This window comes from Rhea pennata, chromosome 23, assembly GCF_028389875.1.
Source record: "Rhea pennata isolate bPtePen1 chromosome 23, bPtePen1.pri, whole genome shotgun sequence".
NCBI classification, from domain to species: domain Eukaryota; kingdom Metazoa; phylum Chordata; class Aves; order Rheiformes; family Rheidae; genus Rhea; species Rhea pennata.
Genome location: NC_084685.1, coordinates 8,432,720 through 8,450,725, shown reverse-complemented (window position 1 = coordinate 8,450,725; position 18,006 = coordinate 8,432,720). Strand labels below are relative to the sequence as shown.

Genomic DNA, 18,006 nt, shown 5'->3' with positions numbered 1-18,006 from the left:
TTCTGTGATTTTCAGCCTCTTTCATTCTTCTTCACACTGATAAAATGAGGTGTTCTGCAGCAAAACATAGCAGTTACAATGCAATGTAACGTTTATTTTTTCCTATCAGGCTACTTTTTGGCTGAAAAGATTTGCAATTACTTTCTTTTTCTTTCATTTTCTAACTAGCATGTTTTGCTCCTGCCATTTCTTCTGCCTTCAGATACTCCTTTAAATAACATCAAGCATTCAGTATAATTAAAGCTGTGCAGGAACAATCCTTTAACACACAGAGCAAGAGATCTCCCAAGGAAAATATGGGTTATAGTTATTTCATTCAGTAGTAATGGAAACAGTATGTGCTCTTGACCCCAGCAAGGCCTCGAAAACTCAGTCCTCAGGAGGAAAACAGCCAAAACAGCAAAGCCTTAATTCAGAGACATGAGTCTCCTGAACTAGGCACCAGAGTCCTCTACTGATGCTATAATCATAGGTCAATGCCACTTTAAACCAACTTAGGGACTATTTAGAGGCAGGCAAAGGACGTATTTGATCCATCTCCTCTTTTAATCAGTCCTTCTTGCTTATTGATGGAGCCTCGGCTCCCAACCGCAGCAGCCTCAAGGAGCTGCAAACACCAGCAGTCTGCACGGCGCCGCGGGGCAATCTGCCAGGCGGCACTGGCACCGGTGCAAGGCTGCAAGGCTGCAAGGCTGCAAGCCGGCGCGTCGCTGGAGTTGTCACCGGCTGTCCCCAGCTTCACCTGCCTTCCGAGTACAACCCATCACCGTCTGGGGCACAACGGGCGGTGAGGGGCTTAACAGTCGTTTTAATCTTAACAAGCACTTGGTCACCCATAAAGGACTTCTCTGTTTAGGCTCAAAAGTACTTTGTGTTAGACTTTATCTTTTTACTAAATCTTCTTTGAAATGCTCCCCTTTCCCTGCCAATAAGATCAAAAAAGAGACAAGAAAATAATCATAGTTTTTGATTACATATTTCTTAAAACCTGTTCTGCACACAAGGAGGAGGGAAGCCAGCAGAAGGTGAAGCCCAAACAGCCCCCATTTATTGTGGCTCCAGCTACACGGGGTCAATGAGCTCCGCTCACTTGTTTCCTCATTATACTTCTGTTTCCTTTAATGGTCCCTCCAGCTTTTCAAGCACTGAACACTATGCCTCTGCTTTGCAGTTTTCTGAATATCTCTCTGTAATTTGAGCAGCACCAGTAGGTTCTCACTCAGAGACCTTGAAGTCCTTCAGTGTGTCGTCTTGTCAGGCTCATTTGATCTTACCAATTGCTCTTCTATTTCATATTCTTTCATTGGCAGAGAAATTTTTCATCTAATTCTTGAACTCTGGCGTAATTCAACAGATAGGGCTTAGGCATCATCTTCTACACACCTCTGGCATAAATTTACAGCAAGTTTAAAGGACTGCATACAAAGCCAGGTTTAAGTTCAGCCTAATTTTTGTTTTTTCTTTCTGATTCTTCTTCTTTTAAAAAGCAGAGGGAGGTGGGCAGGAAGGATGGACTGGCTGTTACCCAGATGAACAAGCAAGGCTGTCTGGGCGCAATCGTAGCCAAATCAAGACCTCCCTGCTTCCACACTCCGGAAATGCGTGGCAGGCAATGGCCAGCTGCGGAGCGGGACCTCCGGGGAGGCATTCCCGGACTGCTACCCCGAGTCCTGCATGTGGAAATGGCAGCAGGAGGTGGCATAGATGTGCTCAGAATGGACTTTTCTAAAATTGCAACTAGAAGTCCTGTGCAGAGAGCAGAAGTGAGGGATAGTTGTTTGGGGGAGATTTTTGTGCGAGGAGGAGCATCTAGGGGAGAGTTTTACTCTTTTCTCCAAATACATCTGTCTGACTGAGGGCTCCTGTGAAGTTGAACGACATGAGATCTCCTTGAATAGCAGGATGTCTGGCAGAGAATTAGAGAAATACCTCCTAATACAAATTGTGGGTTGGGCTTTCAAGAAAGGGTTGTTGTGAAGCTGCAGGGATTTCAGAAGGAAGTAGAGAAGATAATTGATGCCTGGTTCAAAAGCGATTATGACAATTAGGTTTTTAATTTAGTCTCTGCAAAATTTGGGATTCTTAGAAAATGTAAACAAACAGCTCTAAAAATATTAGCATCTCTCCTGTTGAGCATCCTCCCCAGATCCTGGCAAAATGAGCTACCTGCAAGGCTATGCTTGCCTACCAATCTTGGGCAGGATTTGCAGAGAGATATCATAGAAAATTCCCTCAGTTTTGTCCAAAAGCTACAGGGCTGTCCAGGAAACTGAAGAAAGGAGCTAACCCCCAGTTCCTAGAACTAGTCTCAAAGAGGGACAATCTGTGAGCTGTCACTGCATCACCACTGCAGTATGCACAACTGGTAGAAGATGCATTGAACAGCTATGTCTAGTGCTTATTGCAAGAACTCCATAGTGAATCCACACCGATTTCCACAGTGCGGGTGCTCTCACAGTACAGGATTTCTGCTTGACAGGTTGGTGGAAATATCTGCTTCTCCCTGTAGTTGAATCTTGCACAGATCTTTGTGTGCACTACGGAAAGAGCCCCCTAAAATAGTGTAATTTGTCTCAACTAGGACTGCAGCATCTTTCCTTGGTCAATAGAAAATGACCTTTTCTTCCTGCGTTATGGAACTGTTGTGAACTAGGGCTAGAGATCGTGTGTCCGGGCCACATCCCATCCTGCAGTCGTGTGCTCCTGTTGCTGTTCTGCGACGTGTTGCAGAGATGATCAGAAGCGACTGCAGGCTTTGGGGAGCAGCCTGGCCCACTTCAGGAGGAGCTGGTTCCCCAGGTTTCCTTGCTGTCTGTGCTGCAGGGCATGGAGCTCACAGCCATGCTGGTCACTTTTGAAAATCTGGGTTGAATTTGTCTTTTACATTAAAAGGCCACACAACCGAGGGGTCAGCAGCCCCTCACAGCATTACAAGATGTATTACAGCTTTTTTTCTCATGTTCCTTTTCATTCCACATCCCGACTAATGAGCTCTCGTTTTCCACGTGCTGCCACAGGTTCAGCCCGTACGAGTGGTATGATGCTCATCCCTGCAACCCAGGCTCAGACATCGTAGAGAACAACTTCACCCTGTTGAACAGCTTCTGGTTTGGGATGGGAGCATTGATGCAGCAAGGTATGGTGGCTCCCTGCCTCCTCCACACCCACTCACCCTCCTGCTTTTTCTCCAACACAGATCTTTTGTTGTTGCTTTTCAAATTTAAGTTTTATTTGTGACAGGAGCAAGATAAAACATCTTTGTGCCTGTCAAAAGCAAGCAGCTGCAGCAGAAAGAATAATGTTGCAAGCCCTCTCCGGGCTGTCAGGCACAGCGCAGCGGCGCAGGGGAGCAGGGCTGCGCCGCCGCTCGCTGGCAGCACCGGCGCGGCCGGGCTGGCCGAGGTGTCTCCCAGCGGTTATGGAAGCGCTTGTCAACCCCGGCTTTTCTCTCCTCGCTGAAAAGGCACCTTCCTGTGGGAGAGGGGAGACGGCCCCCGTCCGGCAGCCTTGCTGCTCTGGGAGCCCGTGTGCTGGCAAGGACGCGTCTCCCGGCTCTCTCCCCGATGGAGACGTATCACAGAGCGCAGCCTGCTCCGAACGGGGCAGCTCGCGGGCGCCGAGCGCGCGGGGGGCAGCCCCGGGCGCTGCGCTAGGGGCTCTGCCGCCGGGAACGGGGCCCAGAAAGGGTTAATGAGATAAACTGCTCCAAGAATTAATGTCACCGGTGGGAACCAGCCGTGATCCAGAGCTCGGAACGTCTCGGTGGCTGCATATTGACATCATTCGCTCACTCTGAATTTCATTTTCGCGTAGACATCCATTCGAGTCAGGCTGGTTCGTCCGCGCAGCTAGGATGGAGAAACAGGGAGGGGACAGGCCCCAGGGCTGAGCCTCGTCTGCGGCAGCCCAGAAGAGGCTCCCAAGTTTTTTCTCCCACAAAGCCCATCAGATTTCTTCCTGAGAGGAGGCCGGACCTGGCTGACTGCCTTGCCAGCCCTAGAGAGACCAGGAACATCGCTGCGCACGCTGCCCAGCCCTGGAAGAGCGAGGCGACAGACTGCTCATCTCCCATTTTTAATTACCTACAGCAAAACGTTTCGGCCGCTGCACAACGCGCGGTCCCTCTGGGAAAGTCTTCATCCCGGGCAGAGGCAGAGCGGACAGAGCCCTGCCGCAAAGCCCTCGTCCTCCCTGGAAACCCGAGCAAACGAGCCTCCCTTGCAGCCTTTCTCTCTGGCCCTCGCCTGTATTTGTGCCTTGCGCGTGTCGTGGGGCGCAGCCCCGGCGGCAGCAGCTCGCCCCACGGCCGCGGGGCCCGGCGGGGCGGGGGACCGCGAGCTCACGCGCTACGGCAGAACAGTAACTGCTACGAACGACGTGCACACGCTTCGGCCGGCGTCGCGAGGAGCCGCTGCAGCGAGCGGCGTGCCCGACGGTGGCTGGCGCGGCGACGGGCACCGCCACGAACGCCCGGCCCGGGCCCCGAGGAGGCGCCTTTCCACGATCCCTCTCCAGACTCACTCTATCTTAAATCAGAGGGGCTGCTGGCCCTGTGCTCCATCCCCATTTTTATCCTCGTCTGGTCATTCTGCACGTTGTCAAACGGTCGCGAAACCCTCCCTCGAGCAGGACGACGGCTGCTGCGGCAAAGCGGACTGTGCGGAGCTTTTGCAAGCGGCTCTCGGAGCAGCCACTCTGTGCTAGAGCAAACGTTTCAAATCTTACTTCTATCAGACACCATAGTGACAGGAACCTTAGAAATCAGATACATGGATGGAACAGAGTAGATTTGTTAGGAAAAGAGCAGAAGGTGAACTTGTGAGTAATTCTGAATAAAGAACAAAATTCAACCGTGATCTAATTACAGAAAATTCAGGAATAGCAATAAGTGGAAAATGTCAAAGACTTGTCACACTAATTCTATCATGTATTAGCGGTTATAGACAGAGTAAAAGGACCATAGCATCGGCTCGGCAGCACTCACAGTAATACTGCTCTGGGCTCTTCCTGCTGACACTGCTGCAGCTTTTAATAAAGATTCTTCCCAGATCTCGGCCGCCCTGATGGACAGTGACAGTTCCCAGCAAGATGGTTTAGCAGGATGAATCATCCTCTTATCAGATGCTGATAAATGAAAAGAGCTGTATGCTTTTTAACTCTATTCTGCATCTAAGAAGAAAAATATTTCAAGGCCAGACTGATATCACACCTTCCAATGCATCAAAGGACAAGAGACAGAATGGGAAAGGAGCAGGATCTTGACAAGCACTGAAACAACCCTTGAAATCCACAGCTTCTCTGCTTCCTGGTGCTTCCTTGCTGCACTTGGATAGCAGAAAAGCTACGCTCCATGCTATGCTTTGATGCCATGCTGTTTAAAATTGCTTTGCAAAGCCCAATCTTTGTTGCAAGTTCCAGGTTGGACATATCCTCTGAATGCAGTTGTTTCAAACTCAAAGCTCTTTCCTGGCTTTAAAAAGTGTCTTGGGTGATTACAAAAATAGCACAACCCATTTAGTCCTTCATGTCTGCTCAGTAAAAGTTGTTCCAGACCTGTTACACCTTTTTTGCTGTAACATCTCCTGCTTCCCTACTTCTAACTGCTATTCAAAGTACTGGACCCTGATAGTTCCTTTCTCTCACTGTTTGATTAGGAAAAAAAAAAAAAAAAAAAAAAAGTGTGTATTTGAACACAATCCCTAGAGTCAGTCCTTTGAAAAGTAATCCATAAAAAAGCAAAGCACTTTTTAAATGGCAGAACAAAACACTCATAAAAGTTCATAAATGGCTTGCTATTTAAATCTCATAAAAGCAGCCTAGTTAATTACTTCAGTTTGAATGTTTCCTGTAAATTGTGCACTGTACTCAAGGTCAGTCATAAAGGGAGAAGCTTTTTCTGCAAATGCTACAAAAAACCCCACTGATTTCCTTGCATGCAAGATATCTGGATAATTTGCCTCTGAAACAGTTGGCTTTAATTGCATAGCTGTTACATTTTGAAAGTGAAACCTGGTCCTTCAAATATATATATGGAGATGCACACACACATATATATGTACAAATATATATATAATGCATACATGTGTATATAAAATGGGTCCTTTCTCTCTGTTTCCTTTTCTATCCTTCTCCTACCCCAGGCTCTGAGCTGATGCCCAAAGCGCTGTCTACACGGATCATTGGTGGCATATGGTGGTTCTTCACCCTAATTATCATCTCGTCCTACACGGCCAACCTTGCCGCCTTCCTGACTGTGGAGAGGATGGAATCCCCCATCGACTCAGCAGATGACTTGGCAAAGCAGACAAAAATAGAGTACGGAGCAGTGAAGGACGGAGCTACTATGACCTTCTTCAAGGTGAGCTCAAGCACAGGCTTTCTGCCATCCAGGCAGAGACGCAACGTTTTCAGGCCAACAGGAGCGAGAACAAAAATCCAAGACAAAAGTGCTATTAAGCCACTTCTCCTTACAAGAAAGTTGCGTCTGTCTTGCCTCTTTGTCCCAATCACTGTAGCTTACCTAGATTCACATCACGACTAACTCTCCTTTCCCAGTTGCTAATAGAAGTCATAATTATTAAATTATGTTGATTTTATATTTTACTGTACCAAATATTGGATCAGGTACACTAAAATGTTGCACATGCTAGGCACAGCAGGAAGGGGTAGCTCATATCAAAGCCCTACAGAAAAATCACGTTCCCCAAGTATCTCACATACTTTCACATCCCACCTGCTGCCGTTCCTCCTCCTGCCGCAGGACCAACCCCAGGGAGCTCTCGGCTAAGCCCTTCACCTTGCAGGGACGTCAGGATCCAAACAGAGAAGAGAGCATACAAAAGCTACAACTAAAACTGTACTGATGCCGCAAAGTGCACTCCCTGGCCATGATTTGTTTTACAGCTGAAATACCTTTCTTTTCTTACAAATACTCACATTAATGTAATCAAGGTTCATTAACCAGCACAATTCAAAGAGGATGAAACAAAAAGCCCACAATGGATAATACTGATTGAAAAGCAAACAACTCAAACTAGGTGTTGGGTTTATTTTTTGTTCATGCTCATCTTCTCTCAGAGATGCTGAGAAAAGGCATGGCTTGCACATAGAAAGATTTATTTTTTATTATTTTTTCTTCATTGTTTTTATTCACTCTTTGGTCATTATCTGTCTACTTTGATATGGGGCTTGTCTAGCATTTGTTAGCATTAATAATTAAAATGAATGATCTCGTACTAGTACCAGGATTACAGCAAGGCAGATAAACATAAATAGAATTACATCCCTTATAAATCAGAGATTAATTAGCATAAATAATTTGAGGGGAAAAGTTACTTACTTATGTTCAAATATAACGGAGAAAAAAAATCTATCAGAGTAACTCAGAGTCAAAGAAACTCCAGAGAAACTTTAATCTGGAGTCGAAGAGATTGGAGTTGGGTGTTCCCACTTTTGCGTATGAAGCACGTTAACGCACGGCTCCGGCGACGGGCGCGACAGGGAAACGTCGGAGCAGCAGCATCTTCCACGCGGCCCAGCGCCCCGGGAACGAGCAGCCGCCGCGTGTCGGCAGTCGGATACTGGCTGCCTCTGCGGCACCGCGGCCACGGGCAGCTGCCCCTCCGCCCCCCAGCCAGCCCCAAGGCCCCTGCGAGCCACCGCCACCCATGCGCCGCAGCCAAAAGGCCTTACTGTCTTCCCCCTAACGCACGGCTCAGAGAGGACTCGCATTTCACCATTGCCTCAGAACTGGAAAGAAGCTGAGAGAGTTAAAAAGACCTTTGAAACCACAGCTGGGCTGTAAAAATACATGTCAAAAAAAGAGCAAGAGAATGAAGGAATAGAAATGAGGGCGATTAATCTAAGGAACGATCATCTTGGCAAACACAAGGCTCGGAGGGGAATTTAAATTTAAAAATGAATTTTAAAAACCGTCCTTCAAGAGGAGGATTTGGAATAAGCCAGGCAGGCTGCGCGGGGCCCGAGCACCGGCGAGGCGCGAGGAGCCGCGAGCCCCACGGCGGGGCCGGCCGCGGCGCAGCGGGGACACGAGACGTCCCCGGCCAGCTCTCTGCCAGCAGCAGCCCCGGCAGAACAGAGCCCACCCCGAAAAGCTGCTCCAATTTGCTCTCTTTCGCCTTAGCACAGAAGTCCGCTGTCGGCCCGAGCTGCCCCAGCCCTGCGGGGACGGGGACGGCGACGGCGACGGGGACGGGGACGGGGCGCCTGCCGCTGCCGCTGCCCGGGCTGAGCCTTCCCCCCCCGCTCACCCAAACGCCAACGGAAATATATGCGCCAACGCGTGACACAGCTCACGCTCTAAAAAGCGGGTTGTATCCGGAATACTGCAATAAGTTGAATAGTTGCAGTGTAATGGCAGCGAGATTAGGCAGTCAGCAGTTTAATTGCCAAAACTCATTAAAGGGAGCCAACGTGCTGAATTTTAATAACAGGAAAGAACACAGCATTTTTCTGCATATTTGTAACTTTTCTTGGCTATGACTTGGCTTCAGAGCCATTACTCTTTCCAAGCCCCCATGCTTATTTTGACAGCAGCAACACAGATTGGTAAGGAAACATGAAAGATTTTGTTTGGTTTGGTCTTTAATTAATCCTGGGAAATGCAAATACGGCATGGAATAGCAGGTTGCCACTGATTAGTTTGCTTTTTGCAACAGAGCTGGTGCATGCAATTTTGTCTTTGGCATGGGCAGATGCATTGTATTACCTTCCAAAGGCAATATCAACCTAGAACAGCTATTAGGAGAAGACCAACTTTTACTGTTGTGTTTTAACTACTCTTTCCAATAGGAGTTTTATATAGAAATAGAAGAAAACAGTCTTTTTTTTTTCAGATCATCAAGGACACAGTATCTTTTATCACTTTGTATCAGTCTCCATCAGAGCCATTCTTCAGGCTTCTAACAGGCATTTGGCAGGGTTTATTTATGCAGTGTGTTTTCCTTTTTCTTTTTTATTATTATTGTTGCTCAGAGATAAATTATCAGGGATGTCCCTTCTGACAAGCATTTCAATTACTGGAGCAGCAGGAGCGCTCACGTGGGACGCTACGTTCATCTGTCCTTCATGCAAAGGGAAATCGAGGAGCACGTGTCTAACAGTCGGGAGAATCTCCCTGCGCCCCTCAGCCTTCGGCCGCACCTTCGTTCAGCGACAGGCCAACGCTGCAGCGACTCCGGTGCAGCTGCTCGGCCAGCGCTGTCTTCGCGGGGACATCTGCGAAACCAGAGCACCGGGCGAGTCGGTGACCGGGCTGCCAGTGCGGGCACCCGCCGCGCCTGCCGAGGCCCGTGCTCCTTCAGCGGGGCCGGGGGCACAGCGGAGCGCAGCCCGCCACGGCAAAGCCCCGGCAGCCGAGCGCGGCTGCGGCGTGCTGCGCCCTGGTTCGGACCCCGCCGCTACACCCGTGTTACGGATTACCCGCAGTGATCAGCGCTCCCCTGCTCCGGGCTCAGCGTTAAAAATCCCGCCGGCCGCCCCCTTCCCGCCGCCGCGCTCTGCCGCTTGCGTCGAGACGCGGCAGCTCGTGGGCCCACAGCGATTCGGGGCTCTGGGGTCCCGGACCACAGGAGAGAGCGCGTGTCCGCCCCGGGAAAGCGTGGTGCAGGAGCCGCCACCGCGGGAGCAGTGGGAAGCGGGCTGGCGGGGAAGGCAAACGCCTCCGGCTTGGTCTCCGGGAAGACCCCCCAGACGTCAAACGACGCTGCTGCCTGCTGTCAGGGCTGGGACGGCTGAGGGCTCATTCTAAGCTCACTGAAGCCACAGTCGAAGTTACCTGCTGAATCAAGTCGGTGCGATCTTGTTCTCAGAAAGGCTTTTTGCCTGCGAGGCTCCCTAACCAGCGAAAGCAAATAGGAATCACGAGTGAGAGTTTTAGTAGCTGTATTGGCAGATTTCAACTCCTTTAAAAGAGCGTTTGAGAAGCTATTTACTCCCTGGGATGCAGATTGGGTTACAGGAATAAACACAGATCAATTAGCGTGGGAACAGCATCTAGCTTCCACTACAGATCATGCCAAAAATCCTTCACATCTCGTGAAGGATGCGGCCTCCCTCTGAACAAATGCTGGGTTTAATGTGCAGTCCAGAGTATAGGTGAGAGTGTGTGCGTACATATATATTCACTTGCACAGAAATGCTAAATTCTCAAGAGTAAGTATCTTCAGTTGGTGAAGATCAATTTATTTTTTCATAGAGGCTGGAATTGAAAATCGCAAGCCTGCACGTTACTTTCTTGCCTGATAAAAAAGCATATATGTCTTGGCAAGATGCCTTATATTGGCTCCTCTAAACTATTCCATTAATTTATTTGGTGACTGGTTTGAAACACTGGTTATTAAAGGTAGCTTCTGAGCTCTGACTCTACGGGATGAAGTCAGAGGCGTTCGCTGCACTCGGAGGGGCTGTTGCTCCTACCTGCGTCGCCTTTCGACCTGAGCAGGGTTTCGGTAAGGTGCAGGAGGGAGCCGGTGGAGCAGGCTCGGATGCTACCAGCCCTGGCCAAAACGCGGAGCGGCTCCACTCGCGGGAGGCAGCAGCAGAGGTGTAAACAGGAGACAGACGTGTCACCCTGATGGCGCTGTGGCTGGCTGCATTAGCAGCATTAAACTACCGCCTTTTTTTATTGGCAATAATCTGTCATCCCGAACGCTCTGGGATTTTTCCATCGGGAAGGAGTCAGTGTCAGGTGATTGCCTCTATCTTAATGCTTTGGAGCCACTGAGCAGTTTCTCCTCCCCTACCTTTGCAGCAGAGCTGAGGTCTCTTGGAGGGGATCTGGAGATGTGACCCTGGGGAAGCTCTGCCCACTCCTTTCCTCCCAGGGGACGCAAGGGGACAGCATGGCCTCTCCTGGCCACCATTTCAGATTTTTTTTATGCAGCCCATAAGTAAAACGGCGATTCCATACAAAAAAAATGCACCCAGCCATTACACTCAGCCCCTGCACAACAAACATCGGTTCAAACCTGTAATTAATCCCATCAAAGATTTTTTTAAGGTAAATTACTCAATATATAAAATCAGAGGGGATAAATGTCCAGCAAAATAAACACAATCATATGCATTCTTTACTATTTATTTATTACCAACAAATTATCGTGCCTGATGAGAAGTTTTTGCTCATCCAAATTGTATGTTCTGAATTCCCCATAAATAAATGGCCACTTTTGAAGCGCAGTGGAAGTACCCGAGAGAAGGGGAGGGGGGATTACACCCATGCGACTGTAAAATCGCTGCCTCCGTCCATCCTTCCAGGAAACGTGGAAAAGGTGCAGCTACAGCAATTAGTTCCCTGGAAGTGAATGGCTTTTGCCCACAGAAAGAGGGAAGGGCAGTGGCCGGGGCCGCCCGGACGCGGGCGCAAGGCGGGGAACCGTGCCGTGCCGGCTGGCGAGCGCTCTCGCTGCGACCCATGATTGCTTTTAAACTGGGCTTTTAGCAAATAGCCAAATCAATTAACGTGCTCGTGCTGCGCCGAGGGTTGCAGCTGGTGAGCTTGCTCTGGGGGGAGGCGTCCGGCCGAGCCGGAGAAGTTAACACAGCCTAAATCCCCGGGCAGGAGGAGGAGGACGGGCTCCCGGCTCCGCGGAGAGGCAGCCGCTGCCCCGAGCGCAGCCCGCGTCCGGGCGGCCGCAGCCGTGCCGTGGGCCCGGCCCGTCCTCGCGGCGTGTGTCAGCGCGCCCCTGTCTTAGGGGAGAGGGGCCCTCGCTGCGGGAGACACGAGGACCCGCGGCAGGCGTGGGGCAGGAGAGGGGCGAGGAGCGCCCGGTGCCCGCAGGCAGCGTGCCGCCGAACGGCCCGGCCGCGGCAAGGGCTGAGAAACCAGGGCCATCCTGGCATCTCAAAACACGGTTAGCTCCTTTCAGCCGGGCAGGAGGAGCGATTCAAGAAGAGAGAAGTGTTTTTTTCTGTTGCAGGGAGCCCTGTCTCATGTAATTTAAGCTGCCTGAAGAGCTACCGTGCCTCATGCAAGTCCTGTTAGCTTCACTAAATGCAGCCTATTGATTTTTTGCCAGTTTATTTTGCTCTCTGCTTTAAGCTGGGAGAACGCTGATGTTGTTTAAGAGTTTTGTGTCAACACCCAAGGAGCATTAAGCGCAGGAAGAGAAAGAGCGAAAGGGAGAGCTAGTGAACTCAGAGGCCTCTGCTGTGAACTATATAAATGTTAAACAAGTCGTTATCAGCAAGTCCAGTACGTTATTCATTTCAATTACTCGTTGTAATGTACAGATATTTAATAATCCTTTTGGAGGCTACATTTCTTGCTGCTCTTTGAGGTTTGATAGATGCCACAAATCTACCTTTCAGGCACTGGGCCAGATTTTCAAGTGAGGGGGATTATCCTGTCTCTTGAATGGAGTTTGCTTCAGAACCTCCAGCACAGCAAGTTCATCAAGTGGATTATAGCAAGCATGAATTTTAACCAAGAAGAAATAAGTCCATGGATAGTTGAGTCAGGAGAATGAGCCAACAGGGTTAAAGACAGAGAAATAGCCTTTGTTAATGCACAATCCAAACCAAATTTGGGATGTGTTACATACCATAAAAACAGGTCAACTTTCACTGAACATTTAGAAAAAGGAGGAGGTCAAGCAAAGCATTGGAAATATAAAATATTATGAAGGGTTTTTCATTTTAGCTATATCTTTTAATTATTTTACCATGCCTTGAGTTTTTAATCAGAAAAATCTCTGCAGGCATCTTTTAGATGGTACCAAAAAAATGAGGAGGAGATGTGGTAACAGCAGCTGAGATTGGCTAGGGCTCCATGTCCTGATTTGTTGTTTTGTTTTAAATATAAGAGCGTGAATGTAAAAGAAAGATAAAGAACAGCTAAAATAGAGAGCGTAGCTCGTCCTGCAGCTGCAGGTGAGCCTTAGCTTTACTCTAGGCAAAGCACAAACACTTATCAGCCCCTCTGACTTATCAGCCAGCTTCAGGCTTTTGCTAAGTAGTGTTGCGGGGGAGGATGTTTTGGCTGACTAAGCTGGCCTCTTACTAAATCAGAAGGAAAAAGGAGATCTAGGAAAAACAAGAATTTAGGCAGAAAAGAAAAACGGCTCATAAAGGCACAGGCAGCAGCACGAACACAAGCCTCAACGCCCAAGTGCTCTTCCAGCCGCAGCTGGGTGCGGAGAGGAGCGATGCACCGATTTCCTCTCTCGGGCTGTGTCTCCGCTCGGTACCGCTCCGGTGAAGCTAAGCATCGCGGGGCCTGGGAGAGCACCCTGCCCTGGGGCTTCCTGCCCCAGCTTGCACCCCTCCGGCCAAGAGAAGCTTATCCGGCCTTCTCGGCACAGCGGTAAGGCAGCCAGGGTTGTTGGGTCTGTTTTTCCTTTAAACAAGGACGGAAACACAAGCGACAGGAGCTCCTTCCCGCTTCCTTATGGCGTCTATTTTGAGCAGGGATTTTTTCGAGGAACCACTGCAGGGGCAGCACGATGAGACACGGAGCGCAGCGCTGTTCGTTTGGATGGCTGGGGACACCACGCTACGTCGCCACCACAGCACGCGACAGGCTCTGCCAAACACCCGTTGGCTCCACGGGTTTGCGAGCACATGCGTCGACCATACGGACGGGCAAATGTGGACACTGACAAATAAATTTGTATCATTTGGGAAGGAAACAGGTACTTCCCTTCAGGCCTGTAGGCCTTCAGGCAGGTAACGCTACAGAGCCGTGCCTGCGCTTCCCGCAGAGCTCGCCTATCGGTCCCACCGCCAGAGTCCTCCCGGTGCCCGCTCAGGGAGACCCAGGCTGCTGCAGCCGAGCTGACATTGCTACCTAAAGCAAGTATTTTGGTATGAGCTACGTCACACACAGGAATACAGAGACCAAAGCAGCAAGTATTCAAGAGAAAGCCAAAGAGACTCTTCCTGCAGTATCTTCCTAGATTTTGTGCAGGTTAAGTCTTTTTTGACAAACTACATAAAGACAATGCAGGAGGAGGTCACAGATTAATCAGTGGTATATTTAAAATGTTATGGAAAGATACTGAACAGCTGTGTATCATTCCACCCAACACATTTTCTAATGAAAAATGAAAATTTCTAATGCAAAATGGAAAAGCATTCATATCAATAGTAACCTAGAAAACATAATCCCTTTTTTCTAATAGACTGTATGCTGATAGTGGAAGAATATCCATGCTTATCTTTAGCTGTAAGAAAATCTTGAGTATTTCTGTGCCTCTGTTTATGTGGATATGTTAAATTTGTTTGGCAGTTGCACAGATCTCAGAGGAGACATGTTTTCTTGTGAGGCTTGGAGGATAGACAAAAATATAATAGAGAGTGTGCAAAGAAGAAAAACATGCCCTCTGAAATGTTCTCTGTCTTCTCTCATTGTGCAGAAACATCACAGGATAAACAAAAATCTGGTTAGGAAACTAATAAGTTTAAACAGATATACTGATAGTCTGTCACTCTAGCAAGTTCTGCAGGGCATCAAGGCAAGGTCTTGCTGTACCTTACTGATGCGAATGAATATTTCCACTTAAAATATAAGGTCTCTGGAGCAGGGACTGTATTTTTGTTCAGTGTTTGCACAACATGAACTACAACGGAATCATCTTCTCCTGTTATGGCAATTCATTGGCAAACAATGCTGGGCAGAAAAAGTAGAGAGATATTTAAGACATGGCCAAATTGATAATAGTTTCATTGTACATGTGACCTGTTCTGAAACTGGTATTTTTAATTTACTATAAAGATTCTAGGTTTTGAGGGTGTTTCTGGAGCAATTAGAATATTAATTCTTATTTTGGGTGCGGGGTTTATTGTTTTTCCAGAAATCTAAAATTTCCACCTTTGAAAAAATGTGGGCATTCATGAGCAGCAAGCCCACAGCACTCGTTAAAAATAATGAGGAAGGAATCCAGCGAACCCTCACAGCTGATTATGCCCTGCTGATGGAGTCAACCACTATCGAATACATCACGCAGAGGAACTGCAACCTGACTCAGATTGGAGGGCTAATTGATACCAAAGGCTACGGGATCGGCACTCCCATGGGTAAGCGACGCTGGTGGGGTTTCTATAGGTAGCCCAGGAGGGGAGCTAGCTACCATAAATACAACAGATGGGATTGAGATAAGCCACTCCCAACAGCCTATTTCCAAAAAACAGAGCTCACTCTGTCAGCCTGTAGAAGAGAGGTCTGAACAGCCCTGCGTTCCCTAGTTCATGTGATGTTTGTCTTCCTTTCCCCTCCCTGTGCAATGGCTTTCCCCCTCGCCAGGGTCACCGTACAGGGACAAGATCACCATTGCCATCCTCCAGCTCCAAGAGGAGGACAAGCTCCACGTAATGAAAGAGAAGTGGTGGCGCGGGAACGGCTGCCCCGAGGACGAGAACAAGGAGGCCAGTGCTCTCGGCATTCAAAACATCGGGGGGATTTTCATCGTTTTGGCTGCAGGCTTGGTGCTCTCGGTCTTTGTGGCAATGGTGGAGTTCATCTACAAGCTGCGCAAAACGGCGGAGCGTGAGCAGGTATCGACTGCCTCGGCTTCCCCGCAGCGCTGTCACGCAGGGTTTCCTGAGCTCCCTCCAGGATTCGGGTATTTTGGCCCCTGGCCCCAGACGCAGGCAGGGAGCCGGTCAGCGGGGGTCAGCACTGAGCGTGCTGCCTGGGGGGCACCCAGCCGGGAGCTGCCCCGGGGCTTTGCTCCAGCAGCGCAGGTGAAGGCTGAAACGCCCTTCACTAAGGCTCCTTGCTGCCTCCCTGCTCCCATGGGCTAGGCAGGGGCAAATTGCACCCAGCCTAACCCGGGATGACCTGTTCCCGCAGCAGCTAGGCTAAAAAAAGACAAGTAAACAATTTGGGGGTAATTCTGAATAACCTACACATGCACAAGTCAAGAAAAAAGGGGGGAGAAAGCAGCATTGGAAGTCAGGATTGGATAGGGCCTGAGTTGTTACACCCAGGTACCACAGTTACAGGCAACCATACTGCATATTCTATGCAGAAGTATATAAACAAATGCATAAAAGTATTAAGTCTCTATCTTATGTCCCCACTCCCATTAGAAGATTGCTCTAGAACATCAAAGAACTGGTCAGGAAGCCTCATACTATCTTATCAGCTTTTCAATGCTTTTCACAACACCATCCCACCTTAAGCAACTGATGAGTGCTCATGAAATAAGATGGCTTTTGCACTTATTCCCTCCTCCTTGTGTGACACCTACAATACCTTGCAAGTGTATTCACATGCATGACCAGAAATCAAAGCTGGCTGTGTGATGGACTAGACAGATAAATTGCCCACTAGCAAACCAGCAGGATTCCATAGCCCCATGATTCTCAGCACATAAATCTACCAGCATCCTTCTCAAACAGCCAGCAGGGAGCACATAGAGCACCGGCCCTCTGACAGAGTCACCTATGGCTCTTCATTTTTGCAAAATTTACTATGTCAAAGGTACAATTCTTGCTAATGGGGAGAGGGTCAACCAGAGGTCTGTGCATCACTGAAGGCCAACCAAGGCCAGCTGATGTTTCAAATGCTGCCTAAACCTTGTGCTTACCCTCTGCAAAGAATCTCATTTCACCATCCTCCTGCTCATGGAGAGGTTGTTAACAAATATTTTGCTAGGAATAACTGCTCTGTCCCTGCTTCTCCCCAGCGCTCCTTCTGCAGTGCCATGGCTGACGAGATCCGGCTGTCTCTCACCTGCCAGCGACGGGTCAAACACAAGCCTCAGCCCCCCGTCATGGTGAAGACGGATGCAGTGATCAACATGCACACGTTCAACGACCGACGACTGCCCGGGAAGGACAACATGACTTGCAACACTGGATTGACGCCTGTGTTCCCATAGGGAGTCAGAACTGGGGGGTGGGAGGGAAGGAATTGCTGCAGATGAGGCTGCTAGCACACTTAACTAGGGAAGAAAGAATTAAAAAAAAAAAGAAAAAATAGAAAAAAATAGAAAAACAAGCCTGGTTTGGTTCATTTCAAGAACAAGGCCTTTAAAACACAACTGCATCAGTCGCCAGCATAGGAACAAGAACTTCAAAGTATGGACTGTAACGTGGGTCTTGGGGCTTTTGTTTTATTTTTGTTACTTTTTTTTTTTTTTTTTTTTTTTTAAGCTTAGATCCTACAAGCCTCATGGAGTCCAAACATAGCACCATCCACAAGTCTGATGTTTACATATTGAAAACACATGGAGGCAAGACAGAATTGAGCCAAACTGCCCCTTGGTTGGTAAGCGGGAGCCCCCAGAGCAAGGCTTCTTCAGCACGGCAATAAGAGGAAACACTTTGTCCATACAGGTGTGGCAGAAGCAACAGTCTGTGAGCATCTATTCCCAACTGACGTACCCAGCACATTTAGGATACGTTGTCTGGGAAGGGGAAAAACACCCATGAAATGCTATCATCGTCACAGCTGTGCCTTCTCTCGAGCAGCTCACCGTGGCCTTTTACCTCACGGCTGTGCGGGCTCTGGCCATCCACAGCAGGAAGTCCACGTGGGTGCATGGTGGGAGAAGGCCAACAAGCGTTCGCAGATATATCCAAGACAGCTAACTGTGAAGGGGCGAGCAAGCTTGAACGCAGCCGAGCTCCCAGCCACCAAGAAGGGGACAGGGTGGCGTGTGGGAACTCCTGCCAGCTCTGAGCAAGACCACCCCAATGCCCTGCACCGAATGCCAGCCCCTGCCCCAGTGACACCACGACCTTCAGGTTTTCAGCTCCTTCACTGTCTCTGCAAAGGTCACTCCCTTCTGCCAAGAGCTGCACAAAGGAGCCAAGTCCACGGGCTTCAGCAGCACTGAGAGCGCTGTTTCCAAGAGCTGAATACTACTGATTTCCATGAAATTCAGCAGCGCTGAACTGCAGCTCTGCTGCTTTCGTACTCGCATCAGGAGAGGACTGTGTGTTTGGTTTGGGAATCAGCGTTCCTTACGCCAGCGGAGATCCGAGAGGGGAAGCCTCACCTGCAGGGCCGGGGCCGGCCCTGGGACACACAGCACTGTG

At 49.1% G+C, this 18,006-nt stretch overlaps 1 protein-coding gene across 1 annotated transcript in view; it reads left to right on the top strand.

The window, feature by feature from the left end:
* The window catches only part of GRIK3 (glutamate ionotropic receptor kainate type subunit 3), a 122,696-nt gene extending 105,852 nt beyond the window's left edge, over positions 1-16,844 (top strand). The window contains exons 12-16 of the mRNA XM_062594334.1: positions 3,018-3,136; positions 6,141-6,358; positions 14,814-15,036; positions 15,263-15,513; positions 16,650-16,844. Of these exons, the coding sequence (XP_062450318.1) occupies positions 3,018-3,136; positions 6,141-6,358; positions 14,814-15,036; positions 15,263-15,513; positions 16,650-16,844 (1,006 nt within the window). The remainder of the gene's footprint in view (positions 1-3,017; positions 3,137-6,140; positions 6,359-14,813; positions 15,037-15,262; positions 15,514-16,649) is intronic.
* Positions 16,845-18,006: the final 1,162 nt, after the last annotated feature.